Source organism: Labrus mixtus, chromosome 5, assembly GCF_963584025.1.
Source record: "Labrus mixtus chromosome 5, fLabMix1.1, whole genome shotgun sequence".
NCBI classification, from domain to species: Eukaryota; Metazoa; Chordata; class Actinopteri; order Labriformes; family Labridae; genus Labrus; species Labrus mixtus.
In genome coordinates this window covers 19,587,569-19,602,634 of record NC_083616.1, presented here as the reverse complement: position 1 = coordinate 19,602,634, position 15,066 = coordinate 19,587,569, and the positions used below count along the sequence as shown (strand labels likewise).

General features: G+C 38.6%; 1 protein-coding gene across 1 annotated transcript; it reads left to right on the top strand.

Moving 5' to 3' along the window:
- The first annotated feature begins 34 nt into the window (after positions 1 to 34).
- Positions 35 to 5,747, top strand: hscb (HscB mitochondrial iron-sulfur cluster cochaperone). Its single transcript, XM_061038411.1, has 6 exons — positions 35 to 512; positions 626 to 722; positions 4,069 to 4,158; positions 4,332 to 4,476; positions 5,326 to 5,373; positions 5,484 to 5,747. The coding sequence occupies exons 1-6, from the start codon at positions 145 to 147 to the stop codon at positions 5,576 to 5,578; spliced, it is 843 nt and encodes a 280-aa protein (XP_060894394.1). The 5' UTR covers positions 35 to 144; the 3' UTR covers positions 5,579 to 5,747.
- The last annotated feature ends 9,319 nt before the right edge of the window (positions 5,748 to 15,066 follow it).

Sequence of the window (15,066 nt, the reverse complement as noted above, 5' to 3'; positions counted from 1 at the left end):
AAAACGTGTGGGTTCTTATGGGAAACGTAGAAGAAGAAAAATAACGTTCTTCCTCTTCCCTTTCCACAAGTGAGATGTTTTTTGTTTTTGACTCATTAGAAGATTAACTGATTGAGCATCATATTGTGTGTTTTAAGTTCAGAAATGTTGGCGTTTAAGTCTTTGAGGTTTTCGTGCTCATCTCGGGCTTTACTTAAGCAGAACTTGCTAAGGACGAGAAGACAGATTGTTTATGATGCAATGACATGTTCAGTGCATTGTATGCCTACCAGCTGCAACAGGAAGTACACATGGCGAAGTAACACAAACTTTGTTGCACGGGGAAAGGATAGTCACCTAAGTTGCTACACTAACCCTGTTAGTTCCCTCAGGAGTTTCTGTACAGCTCAAGACAAACTGAACTGCTGGCATTGCGAACAACCTCTGGATAAATCACCTGCATTCTTCTGCATGTCATGCAAAATAGTCCAACCCCCCGAAGAAGGGATATCATACTTCAAAATCATGGATTGGTGAGTATGTTACCTCATTATCTGTCTTACTCATCAACCTTTTTTTTTTTTTTTTTTATCAAGTCATTCTGTGAGCAAGCATCTCATGTAACCATGGGGTACCTCCTTTTCAGTAACTACGCATTCACAGTGGACATACAAAAGCTGCAGAGAAGATACTTGCAGCTCCAGCGGTCTCTCCATCCAGACAACTTCGGCCAAAAATCTGTGGTAGGAAGGGGTATGAAAGGGGGATCTGACAGGAGATCAGTTAAGTCGTAGGGTTCATGAGTCAGCTGTGAATGTTATAACACAAACGAAATTAGGGCTGTATCCGAATTGCCAAGTACATACTCAATCTTTCAGTAGGCAGTAGGCAGTACTATCTGTGCTGTATATTGTTAGAACCTACTATTCAGTATGCACACACAGTAGGCAGATATATGTTCCTGCTTCTTCTGATTCATTCAGTATGGAAGTGACGTCATTTGCGTTTCCCGAACCGGCCACATCCACCCGTTGTTTTTGTTTGTTTTTTTGTTTAGCTTTATTCAAGAAGAGTAATGCACATATACAGTCAGGTAAACAAAACAATATCACAATGTAAATCAAGTAAAAGACAGATTAAATAACTAAATAACATACAGTAGCCTTCATAAAGAAAAGTAAAAATGAAAGACAGTAATATACAGAATATAAAATAAACCAATAAAGACGCATTTAAATAGTGAAATCATTATTTAAATAGAGGCAGAAAGGTTTTATAATAATGCAGATATTTGTTATATTTTCTGTTGTTAATTAAAAGTAGCGATTTCAGTCGGGACTTCAACTCTAGATTAAAAATTGATTCAATTAATCCACGCTCGTTTGTTTTGATTTGGAGGCGGACGTGCCGATTTACGTTTAATTTCGCACAGCATTGTGGGTGGTAAAATACAATTCATTTCCTGAAAGCACGCATCCCATCCATACTGCATAAAACCCGGAAGTTAGTATCCATACTGAAATGTTCAGTATACTGAGGTGGACCCAAAAAATGCATACTGAATGACCACGAAAGTTCAGTATACTGAAACTCCATACTGAAAAGTACGTACTGCCCACTGAACTGTGGCTATTCGGAAAGGGCCTAGGTTTAAGCCCTGTCCCCACAACACCATTTGACTTTGATTTCTGACTTTGATCTCGTGTGATTTGGTCAAGGGAATTACTCAAGGCAAAGCTAAGAGATGTGGTTTAAAAAAAACAAAAACATTTACCTACATTTCCCTAGCCAAGCAACAAGGTCAAGGGAATTTCTAGAAATCAGAAGTTAGCCTATATAACTCAAAAGATGCATGTCTAAGAAAGATGGGGAAGATGACAAGAGAAAATAGTGCAATATTTGGAGAAAAGAAGCTCAGCGACAGCTCAGCTCCATTAAGTAATCCCAGGTGGGGATTCCAGAAAGCTGGCTTTCATAATGATAACATATTAATAACCCCATCTTTTCCTGCCGTGGTACATCTGTTTCAAATGATAGGGTATTGTAATTAAACAATCTCAAAGAAAGAAAATGAAGCAATATTAAATAACCTTTTCTTTTTGTGTGCAAAATGAATTAAGCAAAGTAGAATAATGGTAACTTTTGGTGGGAGGGTGATCGCTTTTCTGACGTTACAGTGAAATGCCTTTAAAAGCATTTTTTGGAGGAGTAAGTCAGCGAATATTCGGAATTCTACATTTAAACTGCCAGGAGATTAAATAAAGGGCAGAACCAGGCAATTTCTCTGCCTCATCAACCAACTGATTATGAGCTGAGGTTTGTTGATCTACGGTTGGATTTGTAAATAATTAACAAATGCCACTGCAATTCCAAGCATTCAAAGTGACATATTCAAATACTTGTTCAAAATTGCAATAGGACATGTAAAAGGTGAAAGCAGGTGAAAAATATGAAATACTCTTGAAGCTGATATCAGCAAATAACTCAAAAACAGTTGATACAACTATCAAGTGATTATCAGTTGATTGACTTATCAATCAAATGACCAACAAGTTCAGCTCACAATGAGAAATATACATTCAATCAGTACACTCGACTCTTCTTCACTTTGTCTGCTCTTCTCTTTTACATGAATGCATCATGCCCCTTAAAATAACACTTAATAATAACACTCTAAGACTTCCACTGGAATTACAGAGACATGCATGTTTTCTTGAAGGAGGGTGCCTACATTAAGGTGGTTTCAAGGTGCATTCAAAAAAAGAAGAAAGATGTACGTCCCACTGCTTTTCACTATAATAAACCTTTCCTGTTTCAAGTATGATTTTAACAACAAATATAGAGTGCTAAATATTGCACTTATCAAAGCTTTAGTGATGGTTAAAACTTGAAGACTCAAAATGAAAAAAGACAGAAAGAGGTTTGGTTTTAGTTTGTCCACTTGGCTTTGAATGCAGCATTCACTTATCGTTGTCTAGGAAATATATGTGGTCTTCTCTTCCCTTCTGACTTTTCTCCTATTCAAGACCGAGGATTTGACTTTATAAAACTTGAACAGAGGAGACCTACGGTACGTCAGCCTATGTTTTACACTCAAGTCTTGGCTAGTGAATCTTTAAAGAAGTCACACGGAGAATGAAGACCTGTCCCGATGCATCTGAGCAGTTATGAATGGAATGTGTTTATGGTTTATTTTACAAACTGGTAAGCAGTTGACAAAATGTTCACATTATCCCGGTTCCCCCTCGTAGATCATTAAAAAAAAAATGGAATGGCAGCATTATGAGTACAAATAGGAGTGGAGGTGTGTTGGTATGAATTTAATTTACTCTGTACACTCAGGTGGAAAAGTGCAATGCAGAATGTTTTCATGATGTGACAACAATGAAGCTAAACTCATTCAGCAGCAAATGAGAGAAGAGAGGAAGCCAAAATGACTTCCTCACCTACAACCAATACAATATTGTACTGACGCTGTTTTATTTATCAGCACCTCTAGCTATTTGTCCTTAATTAGACATCCTTCCCTCCTCAGGGGTCTTCACCATGTATAGAAAACCCATTACTTATACAAAGCTACAAGGCAGCCACCTAGAGCTACGGTTGTTATTACAGAAACCGCTCCACATGAGGGGCCTATGGGCCTGAGCTCAAACTATTGATTTTCACCAGAGTTGACAGACCCGATAGCTGCAAAATGTACTCAGATCTGCCAACCATTTCCAAGATATTTTCCTCCCCAGCTTGTTTCCACACATCTGTCGTGTCAAACTTGCACCTGGAGCCCTTGAAGGATCCCAAACTGCTCGACTACAAAGCAGTTGCTGTATGTCATGCACCTAATTGTCAGTATCACAGAGGATTTGTTGTTTTAAAATGACAGTAGATTAGGATGGCACGGTGTAAAATACCTCAGATCTCGTTTCCCTTCGTGACAGTTTACAGTGTGAGGCGAATATTTGTCACTCCAAATACACAGCATGCAAGCTGAAATCAAAATAATGCTTGTTCTCAGTCCCTTTTTAAATGAGGGAATATGTACTGAATGTTCCATAAATAGAATCCGACTTAACAGACCCTCTTTTGCAGAAAGAACAGGAGTATTCAGAAATCCAGTCAGCTCTTGTGAACAAAGCATACAACACTCTGCTTAAGCCTTTGAGTCGTGGTCTTTATATGGTGAGTTTGAAATCCCTGACTTAACTTCCGATAAACAGTTTATCTTTTTATAACTGCAAGCCTTATCTGTCTGATCGCTTGTTCGAGAGAAACATCCTCTCTTCTGACAGTCGAGAGATGTGACATGCATTTTAAGGAGCAGTGCATTTGATGAACTCCATCTTCTGTTTCAGCTGGAGCTGCAGGGGATGCGTATAGAGGAGGGCACTGACTCTGAGGCGGATTCAGAGTTTCTCATGGAGCTGATGGAGATCAATGAAGCCCTTGATGAAGCGAGGACTCCAGAAGAAGCCAACAAGATTGGCAAAGACACAAAAGGTAAACAGAGATATCTATATAAGTCATTGAAGAATGGCGCAATAAAGGCTCCTTTAAAGATTCAAACTGACCGTTAGTCAGAAAGAATCTCACAAGGACAGGTACATGTACTCTGATGTATCATGACACATCAGATATATTGCCATTTTAGATTTATGACAAGTTCAATGGCTTAGTTCTTTTTTTCCAGATCCAGAATATGTGTTAAACAAAAAACAACAACAAGAACACACATTTATGGCTGAGATGCTCTTTGGTGGAGGCATGCTTTATCTAAAGGATTACAGTTCCTTAAGAGTCTGGGTAGTGCAGTTACACCTGTGGTAACCATGGTAACAGGATGTACAGTATGTTAATAAATCCAGCCCTCATTGAACAGCTTTGTCAGATTTGCAAGAAGAAGCAAACCACAGCATCTAACACACTCTAAAAAATGGCGAAAAAAAGACTGTACAGATTTGAAACCTTTTATGACTTCTGGCCACTAAAGAGACTCAAATTCAACCCTGCATACAATATTGGTGGCCAATAATGTTTCAAAGACAGGTGCGGTATGATTTAATGAATTCATAAAGGGGTAAAGCTGCTGACTTGCAGATGGGTTTCATTTCCAACTATTGAACAAGGTTGATAACCTCAGGCCATTGAATAATGTATACATGACACATTAGAATATAAAGGGCTGATAAATCTTTGTATTCAAGTGTAGGATGATGTTCACACAAGGTGTATCTTTCATTTTTTTAACTTTGTTTGTTTCACTTTATTTGAGGCTCTATATATGATATATTTGCCATGTCTTGTTAACATGTGCAAAACTTGAACTCACCTCTTCTCCTTCACTTGCAGGAAAGCTGGCCAAGTTGACAGGGGAGATAGATGCCGTCCTCCTTAAAGGTATTCTATTCAGACACTGCATTTAAACATCCCCTGTCCCTCCCACATAGAAATTCTTTCTGTACTCTCTTTCTGTTTTGTGTTGATTTATTTTTTTATTTTTTTATCAGGAGAGCTTCAAACTGCCAAAGCACTGCTTGCCCAAATGAAATACTATGCAAACATCGAAGAGAAAGTAAAGGAAAAGCTTTCTGGATTCATGTAATAGGTGTCCTTATTGTGTCACAATATTTCATAACTTATTCACTTTTAAAATGTTTTGCACAACAGAATAAAATATTTTACTTTTGATTTGTAATTATATTAATGTATTGTTCAAGTGAAACAATAAAAATTTCCTTGTAATGTATTAAACACAACTGAATTAATAGTGATTTGTTCTCAATCTGGTATTTTCTGATTAAAAATTGTTTATTAATTAGGCTGTAATTAGATGCACACACTATCCCCCTTGAATTCAACCAATCTCACATCCCTAATCATATCCACCTGTACCTAATTTATCATTTAATATGACAAAGACCTTTAATAGGCTCTGATTAAAAGGCTGCTCAGAGTGTTTATATGATTATCCTGCCTATCAGCTCAGCATTTGTCATGTGGGACTCGTTCAGTTCCGCAGGTTACCTTTAGGTGGAGACATAACACCTTGACAGTCATGGTGCAGAGGAGCGGCACATGCTGTACAAACTGGAATCGGAGACCAGTAGGAAATCCTTTATTGAGCTAGACAGCCTATTGAATAATGTATGGTGGTCTTCGTATGTAGCTTTTATGCTATGAAAATGAGGAAGGCCCCACTGAATGATGATTGCTTGATGAGCCAAAGATCTGTGATCTGTGTCATTTCTAGCTCCTACATTGATGCACACTGACCCAGTATGTCTATGCCTGCAGCACACTGATAGGGGCACCAGACTGTAAATACATCCATTTGCCTCATTTAATTTTTAAACACTAAAAAATGTTTATAATCTGTAAGTAAATTAAACACTCTGCTCACATGAAGGCATTTGGTTTGATCAGAGAAACTGATATACTTCTTATCCCATTAAATATGGAGATATCACATAATGTGATAGCAGAAAATGACAAATGAGATCACATGTCATATGAAAGATGTCACATGAGAAACACTAGCATCATAACCTAATACATTTTGTGTGTATTAGGGGATTATCTTCGCTGCGGTTATTCTGTACCACACTGGAATATATCCCACTTTAACACATCCTGACTGGTTGTTTATTAAGTCTGGAATAACAATGTCATGTGTCTGAGCCTGTTTGTGTTGGGTTTTTTTTTTTTATCATGGAGAAGCAGCTTCCTTAATACACATGGATAGACAGTGAATTAAACGGGGCCTCTCCCCCCACATGGACACTAACAGGCCTATTTATTATTCATGTGGTAATCGGAAGGCATCTACGGGGCCTTTAAATTAATGAGAAAATGTGATCGACCAACACTGAGGCCACTGCAGCTGCCTCCCAGAACTCTTTGAAATTGAGTTTGAAAGACACGAAGGGGGGAAAAAATCTCGCCACAGCCGGCTGTGAAATTGACTTGGATGGGAGACCTTGGCAAAATGAACTAGGTATCCTATATGGGACCATTCAGCCTCTGGAATGACTTTGGTCAGCATCAGGGGCATTAAATGCATTTTTCTGCTGCTGTTGGTGTTTACTTAAAAGTTTTTGATCTTGTTTTTTCTACAGTTAATACTTTTTTTGTTCTTCACCTGTACGCATTTTGCTTGGATGTGTGCACACAATTTTTCTCTACGTAAAAGTTTATTCTATGGTCTATTGTAGTTATTTGAATATTTCCCTCAAGTCTTCATAACCCATTAAATCAATTTCCAGGTATACTTATTAGTTAAGTCGTTTTTTAAAAGTATCTTTAAATGATATTTTATCTTTTTGAAAAGCTCTTGAGTTAAATGAAGGATTGATAATTCTTTACATTTCCCTGCTTGGTTAAAAGTCAGCAGCTCTTTGATTAGCTTAGCATAAAGGCTAAAGCAGCAGGATATACTGTAAACCTGCTTACTTCAAAGGCAACACAAAATGCTCAAACAAACACAGTACAAAAGCAACAATTATTACAGCAGGTTATGTCCTGGACTTGAGTGCAGCTACTGTTTTTAGCCTTAATGCTAATCTAAGTTTAATAGCTGCTAGCTTTATCTTTACATTTAGTAGACAGATTTGAGAGGGGAATGTGTCATCTTGTTTAACTTGTAATTGTCTGCTTCCAACTTAAAATAACACTTACTCAAATGTTCCCCACGTCTACATCACATAGTGAATATAAACGTCTAGGTAATTGCAATAGTTAAATATTTCGGTAAATAATAATCTTTTATTTGTTGCTAAGAGTAGGATAAGAAGATAAATACTTTATCTGAATTTGTTTACTCAATATAAAGTGACAGCTAGCTGCGTGTTTGCTTAGTTTAGAAGACTAAAGACTGGATAACCTGGCTGTGTCAAAAGATTATCATCTCATTTGTTTCACCCGCTAAGAAATGTAAGTTGAAAATGAACATTGTAAAGTTTTATTGTTGATTTTGTGCTGGAATTTTTCCATTATAAAGAGAGTTTTGACACAACAGATGTGAGTCCTCTTGTTTTCAGCCATTATGTTGATTCCTGCTAACAAACTGCTAGCTGTGGCTGTAGCTGTATGTAGCTGTAGCTGTAGCGCTGTATTTGGTGAACATATATTAAACAGTTTTATCTATTTAAAAAATGTTTTAGAAACAATTCTAAAACAGTTCTCTGATTGTGCTGAAAATTTCTATTTTAGAAGAAAACAAAGCTGGCTTTTTCCCTTTGTCTTCAGCCATTGTGCTCATCTGATCTAACCTGTTGCTGGCTGTAGCTGCATTATCCACGTATATACTATAGGTATTCAGTTGTATCGTTTTGATCAGGGTCTGCATGGGAGTGGTGGTGTGGCGATACACGTTATGATGGATTTTGATCAGGAAACAGGCTTAGCTTGTGTGTAGGTTTTCATTCTGTCAAGAGTCCTGCCTGTGTGATTCAGATGTCTTTTTTCCTTGCAACCTAACTTATTCTTGAAGACTGAATAGCCCCATGTGCAGTGCTTTGAAAAATTAAACTACTGTAGGCGTATTGGGCAAATGTTGAACTTCACTGGAAAACATGTTTCCCTGGCTTCACGAGAGAACATCTCCGGATTAAGGTCTGAATAAGCCTCCAACAACGTTACTAATAATGCACGCTGTAATTGCTGTATTAATCATCTTCATATGGTCTTAACTTAAATATCAGAATAAGATTAATGTGTTCCTGTGACCCATTTCTTAATCATAATATCCTTAATCACATTAAGTCTGAAATGTTGGTGAGCCACTTTAACACAATCACAATTCTCTTGACAGAATCCTAATGAAGAAATCCTTCATTATAGACCTCATTATACACTTTGAATATGCCAACAATAACCAATGAAAGGTCTGATTGACAAAGGTCTATACCAGTGGAGGATGACTCACTGAAGCTGAACTCTCCTCCTCACAGCCGAGCAGCAGCTTTTATGATCCTTGCCCCTCCGCTCAGCTTCTTTGTGACTCAGCTGTGAGTGTAAGTCCTATCATCCCACAGGCACCTCACGCCTGCTGCTTGTTCTCGTGTCTCATCAGGTACTAATGCCATTATAATCTACAACTATTAGGCTCCCATCCCACTCTTAATCCGTGTGTTTATGTTGTTTTCCTCATCTCTTGGCCAAGCTGTGTGTTTGTGCCTCATCTTAAAGCTCCTAAACTATTCATGGAATAATGTAGCTTTACAACTCTGAATCTTTGACTCCTGCCTTTTTTTTTTCTTATATTTTGACATGGTCTCCAGTCTGAACTCATTCGTGCAACTTGGTGACACTGTGTAGACTGTCTTCTTCACAGGAATTTGACAGTCTTCAAAAGAGATCAAGAAGAAATGTCTCTGCAAATGTGATATTACACAATGAACATTTCAGAAAGCAGATGCTGGCGGCACAAGATGATAAAAATAGTACTGTTCTTTTTGCTTTTTAAGCATGCGGGTACATTTTCATCCATTTTCTCAAAGGTTGTCTCCAGTTTCCGCTTACAGGTGACATCTTATCTTTAAAGGGGGATCGTTTCATTGAAACTAAATCTCAAAAGCTCTCCAGATTGCTTTGTTTCCTCCTAATGGAATGTTATTATGAGTTAAATCAGAACACACTAACAATAACCCCTTTTCCTTTCAGCTACATGTTTATGATTCCCAGAGGTGTGAGTCTAGCTGCTGCAGCAGGCGAGCCGCTCCTCTAAGCTCTTGATATTGGCCATGCTGAGAGATTTGAGGGAGAATCTTTGCTCTCCGCAGCAATATGAGGAGGACTGTGCATGCTTGTGTTTTTTTCGACACATGCTTGTATGTGTTTGTTCAGGCAAAAAATCAAGAGCTGCTACATCTTTAAATCCCTTTATCTTATGAGGATGGGTAATCGGCCCACCAAAAAGCAGTTGTCAAATAATCCCATTGCCAATTGAATTTCCTAGAACTTCTTTTCCCATGTATCCCTCCAAATGTTATTGGATTTATCTGGTTTACCACGCCAATGAAGAGCATTTGCTGTCGTCTACCAATCATGCAGCTCGGGTCGTGTGAAAGAAATATTCAGGATTTGCAGATAATGGATATTTGAAGTATGCCATTTTGAATCATTACTTTTCTTTGTTACATTTTTTTTTTAGAGATGAAGCTGTTATGGCTGTGCAAAAGCCTAAAGTGCCTGCATGTGTGTGAGTGTTTATATAAATAAAGAAAATGACTTTAATGTTTGGTACGTTGAATTCTACAAGGTGGCACAGCTTGGAGAAATTGCACATCAAGGGAAGAACAAATGATATGGTGTTTGCATATATGAAGTCATACTGTCCAATTAAGACAAATATATCATTTTGGTGTAATGTTTTCAACATTTCCCTACTTCTAAAGAATGTAATCCCCATAGAAAAAGGCGTCCCGTTTAATTAAAAATCTGTGAAGCAGCAGACCGCAGGTGGATCTGAAAGTTTTAAGTTTTTCCTCTTCCCTTTTTTTTTCTGGGTGCTCGGCTGTCCTGTTGAACACCAGGAGATATGGCTTCAAAAGGCTCCTTTGTGGTTCTTGAGTTTAGAAAGGCTTTGATGGGGAAGAACCGGGCTTTTAAACAAGGTGTATGCATGTGGAAACATGGATCAGCCATTCACTTTCAGCTGAGATGAGTGCACACCACTCGCCTCTGGTGAGATTGCTCTCCTCACCTTATCTCCTCTGCTATGCTGCAGATATTCCCCGCTGCCTATCTCAAAGCAATCACTCTGACAACGGTTCAGATGTGACCTGTTTGTGGCTCATCTTATCTGAATACCGTGCACAGTGTTGAAACACAGGGTTCTTCTTCTTAGATTCCAATCAGTTGTTGGCTCTCAAATGGCTTAGGGCAAGAACCCAACTAACTTAAGTATTCACTACACTTCTTGGAGCATCTTTCAGTCTGAGTTGTACTCCAGCCATTAACACAGAGTGCAAACTACTATATTCAAATGTTTCATGATCATGTGATTCATGGGCCCCTGTGGCCACCCCTCCAAAAGGAAGAGCCCCCCCTAATAACACATACACAGTATTTGACTCAACAACCGGACTCACAATCTAGTATTAAATACTGTTACTGAAACAAATATAAATCATGGTATTTTATGTTGTAGTATTTAATGATGTGTGCTATTATTTTATATTTTATACATTTTATCGCTTTATATTTTAAAGCGACCATCTTTGTCTATTTTTCAACCGGGTTTAATGTTCCCCTCTGACAAAACAACTGGCCCCAGTTTGGCCCCCTCAGTAAAAGTGGTCTCGAACCACCACTGATTTGATTTAAGGGTTCGATATGTGTTGGTTGGATCACATTTGCTGAGAATAAAAGCAGGGATAGAGAGTTAACTGTCATAAGCAGAATCTTTCTATTCCTTAATTATCCTTTTTTTGTTATCAAATGTGACTTTGTTAACCAATCAGAGACCAGAGGACTGCACTACAAAGCAGGTTTTTTGGTTAACGTCAGGGTTAACTCTGGCTTTTCAGAACTGCGAAGGTGGTTCACTTCTTACCGAGGTAGATCACCATGGTTACTTATGCCTTGGAGCAGGTTATGTTCGGGGTTAGAGCTCAACCTGTTTGATAGTGGAGCTCAGTATTCTCGAGTATTTTTCAAGTTCTTCATATATTTTTTTATATCATAATTTGCTGAGAGTGTGTGAAACATGAATATCTGCTGACCGCAGACTTGTTCATGTGTTTAATTAGTCATGTGCTGCCAACAAACGCACCTTATATGTGAACGCACTGATAGAAACTCTGGTTTAAGTAAAGGTGTGGAAAACCTCAGAGGCAAATTCAGCAGATTATAGTCATAGTTTTGAATATTTAAACTATGTGCATTATAAGTGTGTTAAATCATATACAGTATGTAAATAGTAAACTGTATCATAGTAAACATGTTTCTTTTAAATGTACTCATAAATGAAGTAATGTCTTCTATACAGATATATAGTGTAGTACATGTCAACTAAGCTCTGTTTACATATTACACCACAATACACCATAGACAAATCACACCAACTCTGATGGAGTGGTCATAATAGTGAAGCGTTCAATACAACTTTCTATGTTTGGTTTTTCAACTGTATTTTCTGTACTAATTCATGCAGTCTGACTTTTCCATTGACACCTCATCTATCCAATCAGGACCTTCCATTCACTGTTCCTAGGCTACTATATAGCCAATTAGAGCCTAAGTAGAAACGGGACAGTCTTTATCTCCCCTCCATGGCAGATGTGTTAGTTGAAGAAAAGAGATAACAGCAGGGTTGTCAGTCTCTTACACTTTCTCGTACAAAGAGAGCACAGTTCAACAAAGTAAAATCCCTTGTGTGTGTAAGCATACATGGCCAATAAAGCTGATTCTGATTCTAATTCTGAGTTGGTGAAAGTGAATTCTAGTTAGCGACTTTAATGAAAACCAAATTTAGCTGAAGTCCTTCATCATTTTTCAAATTGATGTCCACGGCCCAAAAGAAATAACGCTGATAATTAACATTTAACAGACGTGTAACCAGCTCTGCTTTTAGCCCTGCTTTGGTCTCTACCAACTCATGTGAAAGTACAAACCCAGCAGCAGGGAAATGTTCCACTTTTAAGCTCGTCTCTTACTTTCTCTAACTGCTGTTTGCTCTGATAGATGGTGTACATTGTTTTTTTTTTTTTAGAGCTGTTCGCGTGAGATCAGCTGCCTGCTTTGGATGAAAATGACAGTGATGAGCTGTGGAACTGAATTGGAACAGTGAAATTGGAGGCTGTAAATCAAAAACTCAAACTGAAACTCATGTAGAGACACGACCTGGTGCTTATTTTTTATTCTGCATCAAATACAAACCATCCTCCCTGTTGCACCAGGCAATAATGTGGTTTCATGTGTGAAAATGGCTCCACACATCGCAGATATCACTCACTGTAACGTCTTTGTAAGATTGAATTGAAGCACAAATACTTGTTACAAACAGCCTAACGTCTTACAGATTGCAAGCAGTATTGGGAGTGCTCAGCAAGCTCACCGGGTGGTGTGAATGCTAATATGCAATCCTCAGGTAAAGAGATATCAAATCGTGCCTCAGCTTTACTGCAGGTGGGCCAGACAGGATTCATTTCTAACAAAAATCTGAGACAAGAAGATTGCACTGCAGTGAAAGTACAGACCAATTTTTGGGCTCTGAAAACAAAATTCTATCATTGAGTTTTATCACTATGCAGGAATTCAGCCAAATCCCTGCACCTGTGGCCATATATTGCCTTGACTCAATCTTGTCTATGAGTCTTGTCATGTCCTCCTGCATTTTCATTCAGGGGAGACAATAATTTGCAGTCACCAGCGCACATTAATTTGCGAGGCTTTTCTTTTTAAGCACACAAAAGAAGAAGTAGCAGTCCCCTCTCCGCTTGTGCTGCTGATATCTCCCATAATGATGACTCTCATTACTCCATGCATCCTACCAAGTTCAACAACAAATCTAACCTTTTTCCACCGTGGCTGTTTCTATGACAACGCAAGCCCCTTGCTGCAACTTTAAAGCGCAATACACACAAAAGCCAGAAAATGGATTTGATTGATCTCGCCTCTCTGTCCACGGGACTCAAATCAATACTGAAAGAGGTGTTTAGGCTAACAGGCAAAGATCAAAAGGTGATAATGTATTTTTGCTCGTCTTACAAATTTGCAGCAGTTGAATATTTCCTAGCAGTATTAGAAATCTCACTGAATTTTTTGAAGTTGCCATACTGCATTCAGTGAGCATTTTACATGGAGCTTTTGCAGGCCTGTTTCATCCAGGTGATGTCTTTCGACAACAACAAAAAAAAGATGCAGACCTGTCTTTCTCTGTCATGAAAACAAATCTCCATTATTGCCTGCAGCCGGGTTTGCGTGTAATATGAGGCTCCGGTTGTAGAGAAGAAAACATTGGGCTTTTCTCCGCCCCGCTCTCCTTATTGCATTTGACAGGACAGGGCCCACATAACTCAATCCTGTCACCGGCTCAAATTGAGGCTGTGCCACTGACCCTTGGGCTTCACTCGGTGGCTCTTCAGCTACAAAAACACTCAAGAGTATGTCTTCTACACCCCCCCCCCCCCCCCCAGCATGCAAAGTATTAGAATCTGTGATTTAATCCAGATTTTGATATAAAAAAAAAAAAACCCATGATGGTGATACATGGCACGATGATGATGATGATGCTCCAGCCTCAGTTCAAGTCTCTTGCCAATCACGCTAGAGGAGTGAAACTAATCACTCTTGAGGCTGTCAGTCGGAGTCAGCCAGAAGACATTTATCTTTGAACCCATGTCAGTAATTTGGCAATAACGCGTCCTTTGATTAATTCAGTGCCTGAATCTGTGCCAGGAGAGCAGGAGTTCAGAGACAGTGACAGATTGATGATGCTTGTATCCTGTACTTCTGCGGCCTTCACTTTTTACACTGATTAGGTGTTTGTAAAAAAAAAAAAAAAAAAAAATCAACAAAAACGTTAACGACCTACTTCTAAACAAATCACTGTTCAAGAGCTGGCCCTTGTTCTAATGGTTGTTGTCAGCTTTAGCATGGGGTTTTCTGACTTCTCAGGAGGTTGCAGCTGATTCCAGGCTTGTTATGTAGCAATACTGAGGGTTGTTTGCTAACGCTGTAGCTAGCTGTGTCCTCAGATCTGCTTCTGTCGAGCTGCTTTTGCAAAACTGTTGACACCTCTTCAGCTAACAAAGTTCATTCCGGAGTGAATCTGAAAAAGATCTCACAGGTACAGAAGGTATGAACATGATTTTAAACCACAGAAACCACTCATTCAGCATATCGCCAAATCTCCTTAATATGTTTTTTTGGACAACATGTTACTCTATTTCAATTGACAGCTTAGAATGAATCCTTGGTTTTCCAGGGTGTTGTCTGAAGCACCGATGAATATTAATGACTTTTATCTTCCACACAATTCAAACTTTAGTGGGAAACATGGGGTTGACTCATTTGAGATTCCCTGGTGTTATACACTTTAATTTAACTGCACGGTTACAAATCTTCAAAATTCCATTTCAAAATTAA

Coding starts and splice junctions, on each gene's coding strand:
- hscb (XM_061038411.1), top strand. CDS start 145: ATGTTGGCGTTTAAGTCTTTGAGGTTTTCGTGCTCATCTCGGGCTTTA. Junction 513..625: donor TACTTCAAAATCATGGATTG/GTGAGTATGTTA, acceptor CCTCCTTTTCAG/TAACTACGCATTCACAGTGG. Junction 4,477..5,325: donor GATTGGCAAAGACACAAAAG/GTAAACAGAGAT, acceptor CTTCACTTGCAG/GAAAGCTGGCCAAGTTGACA.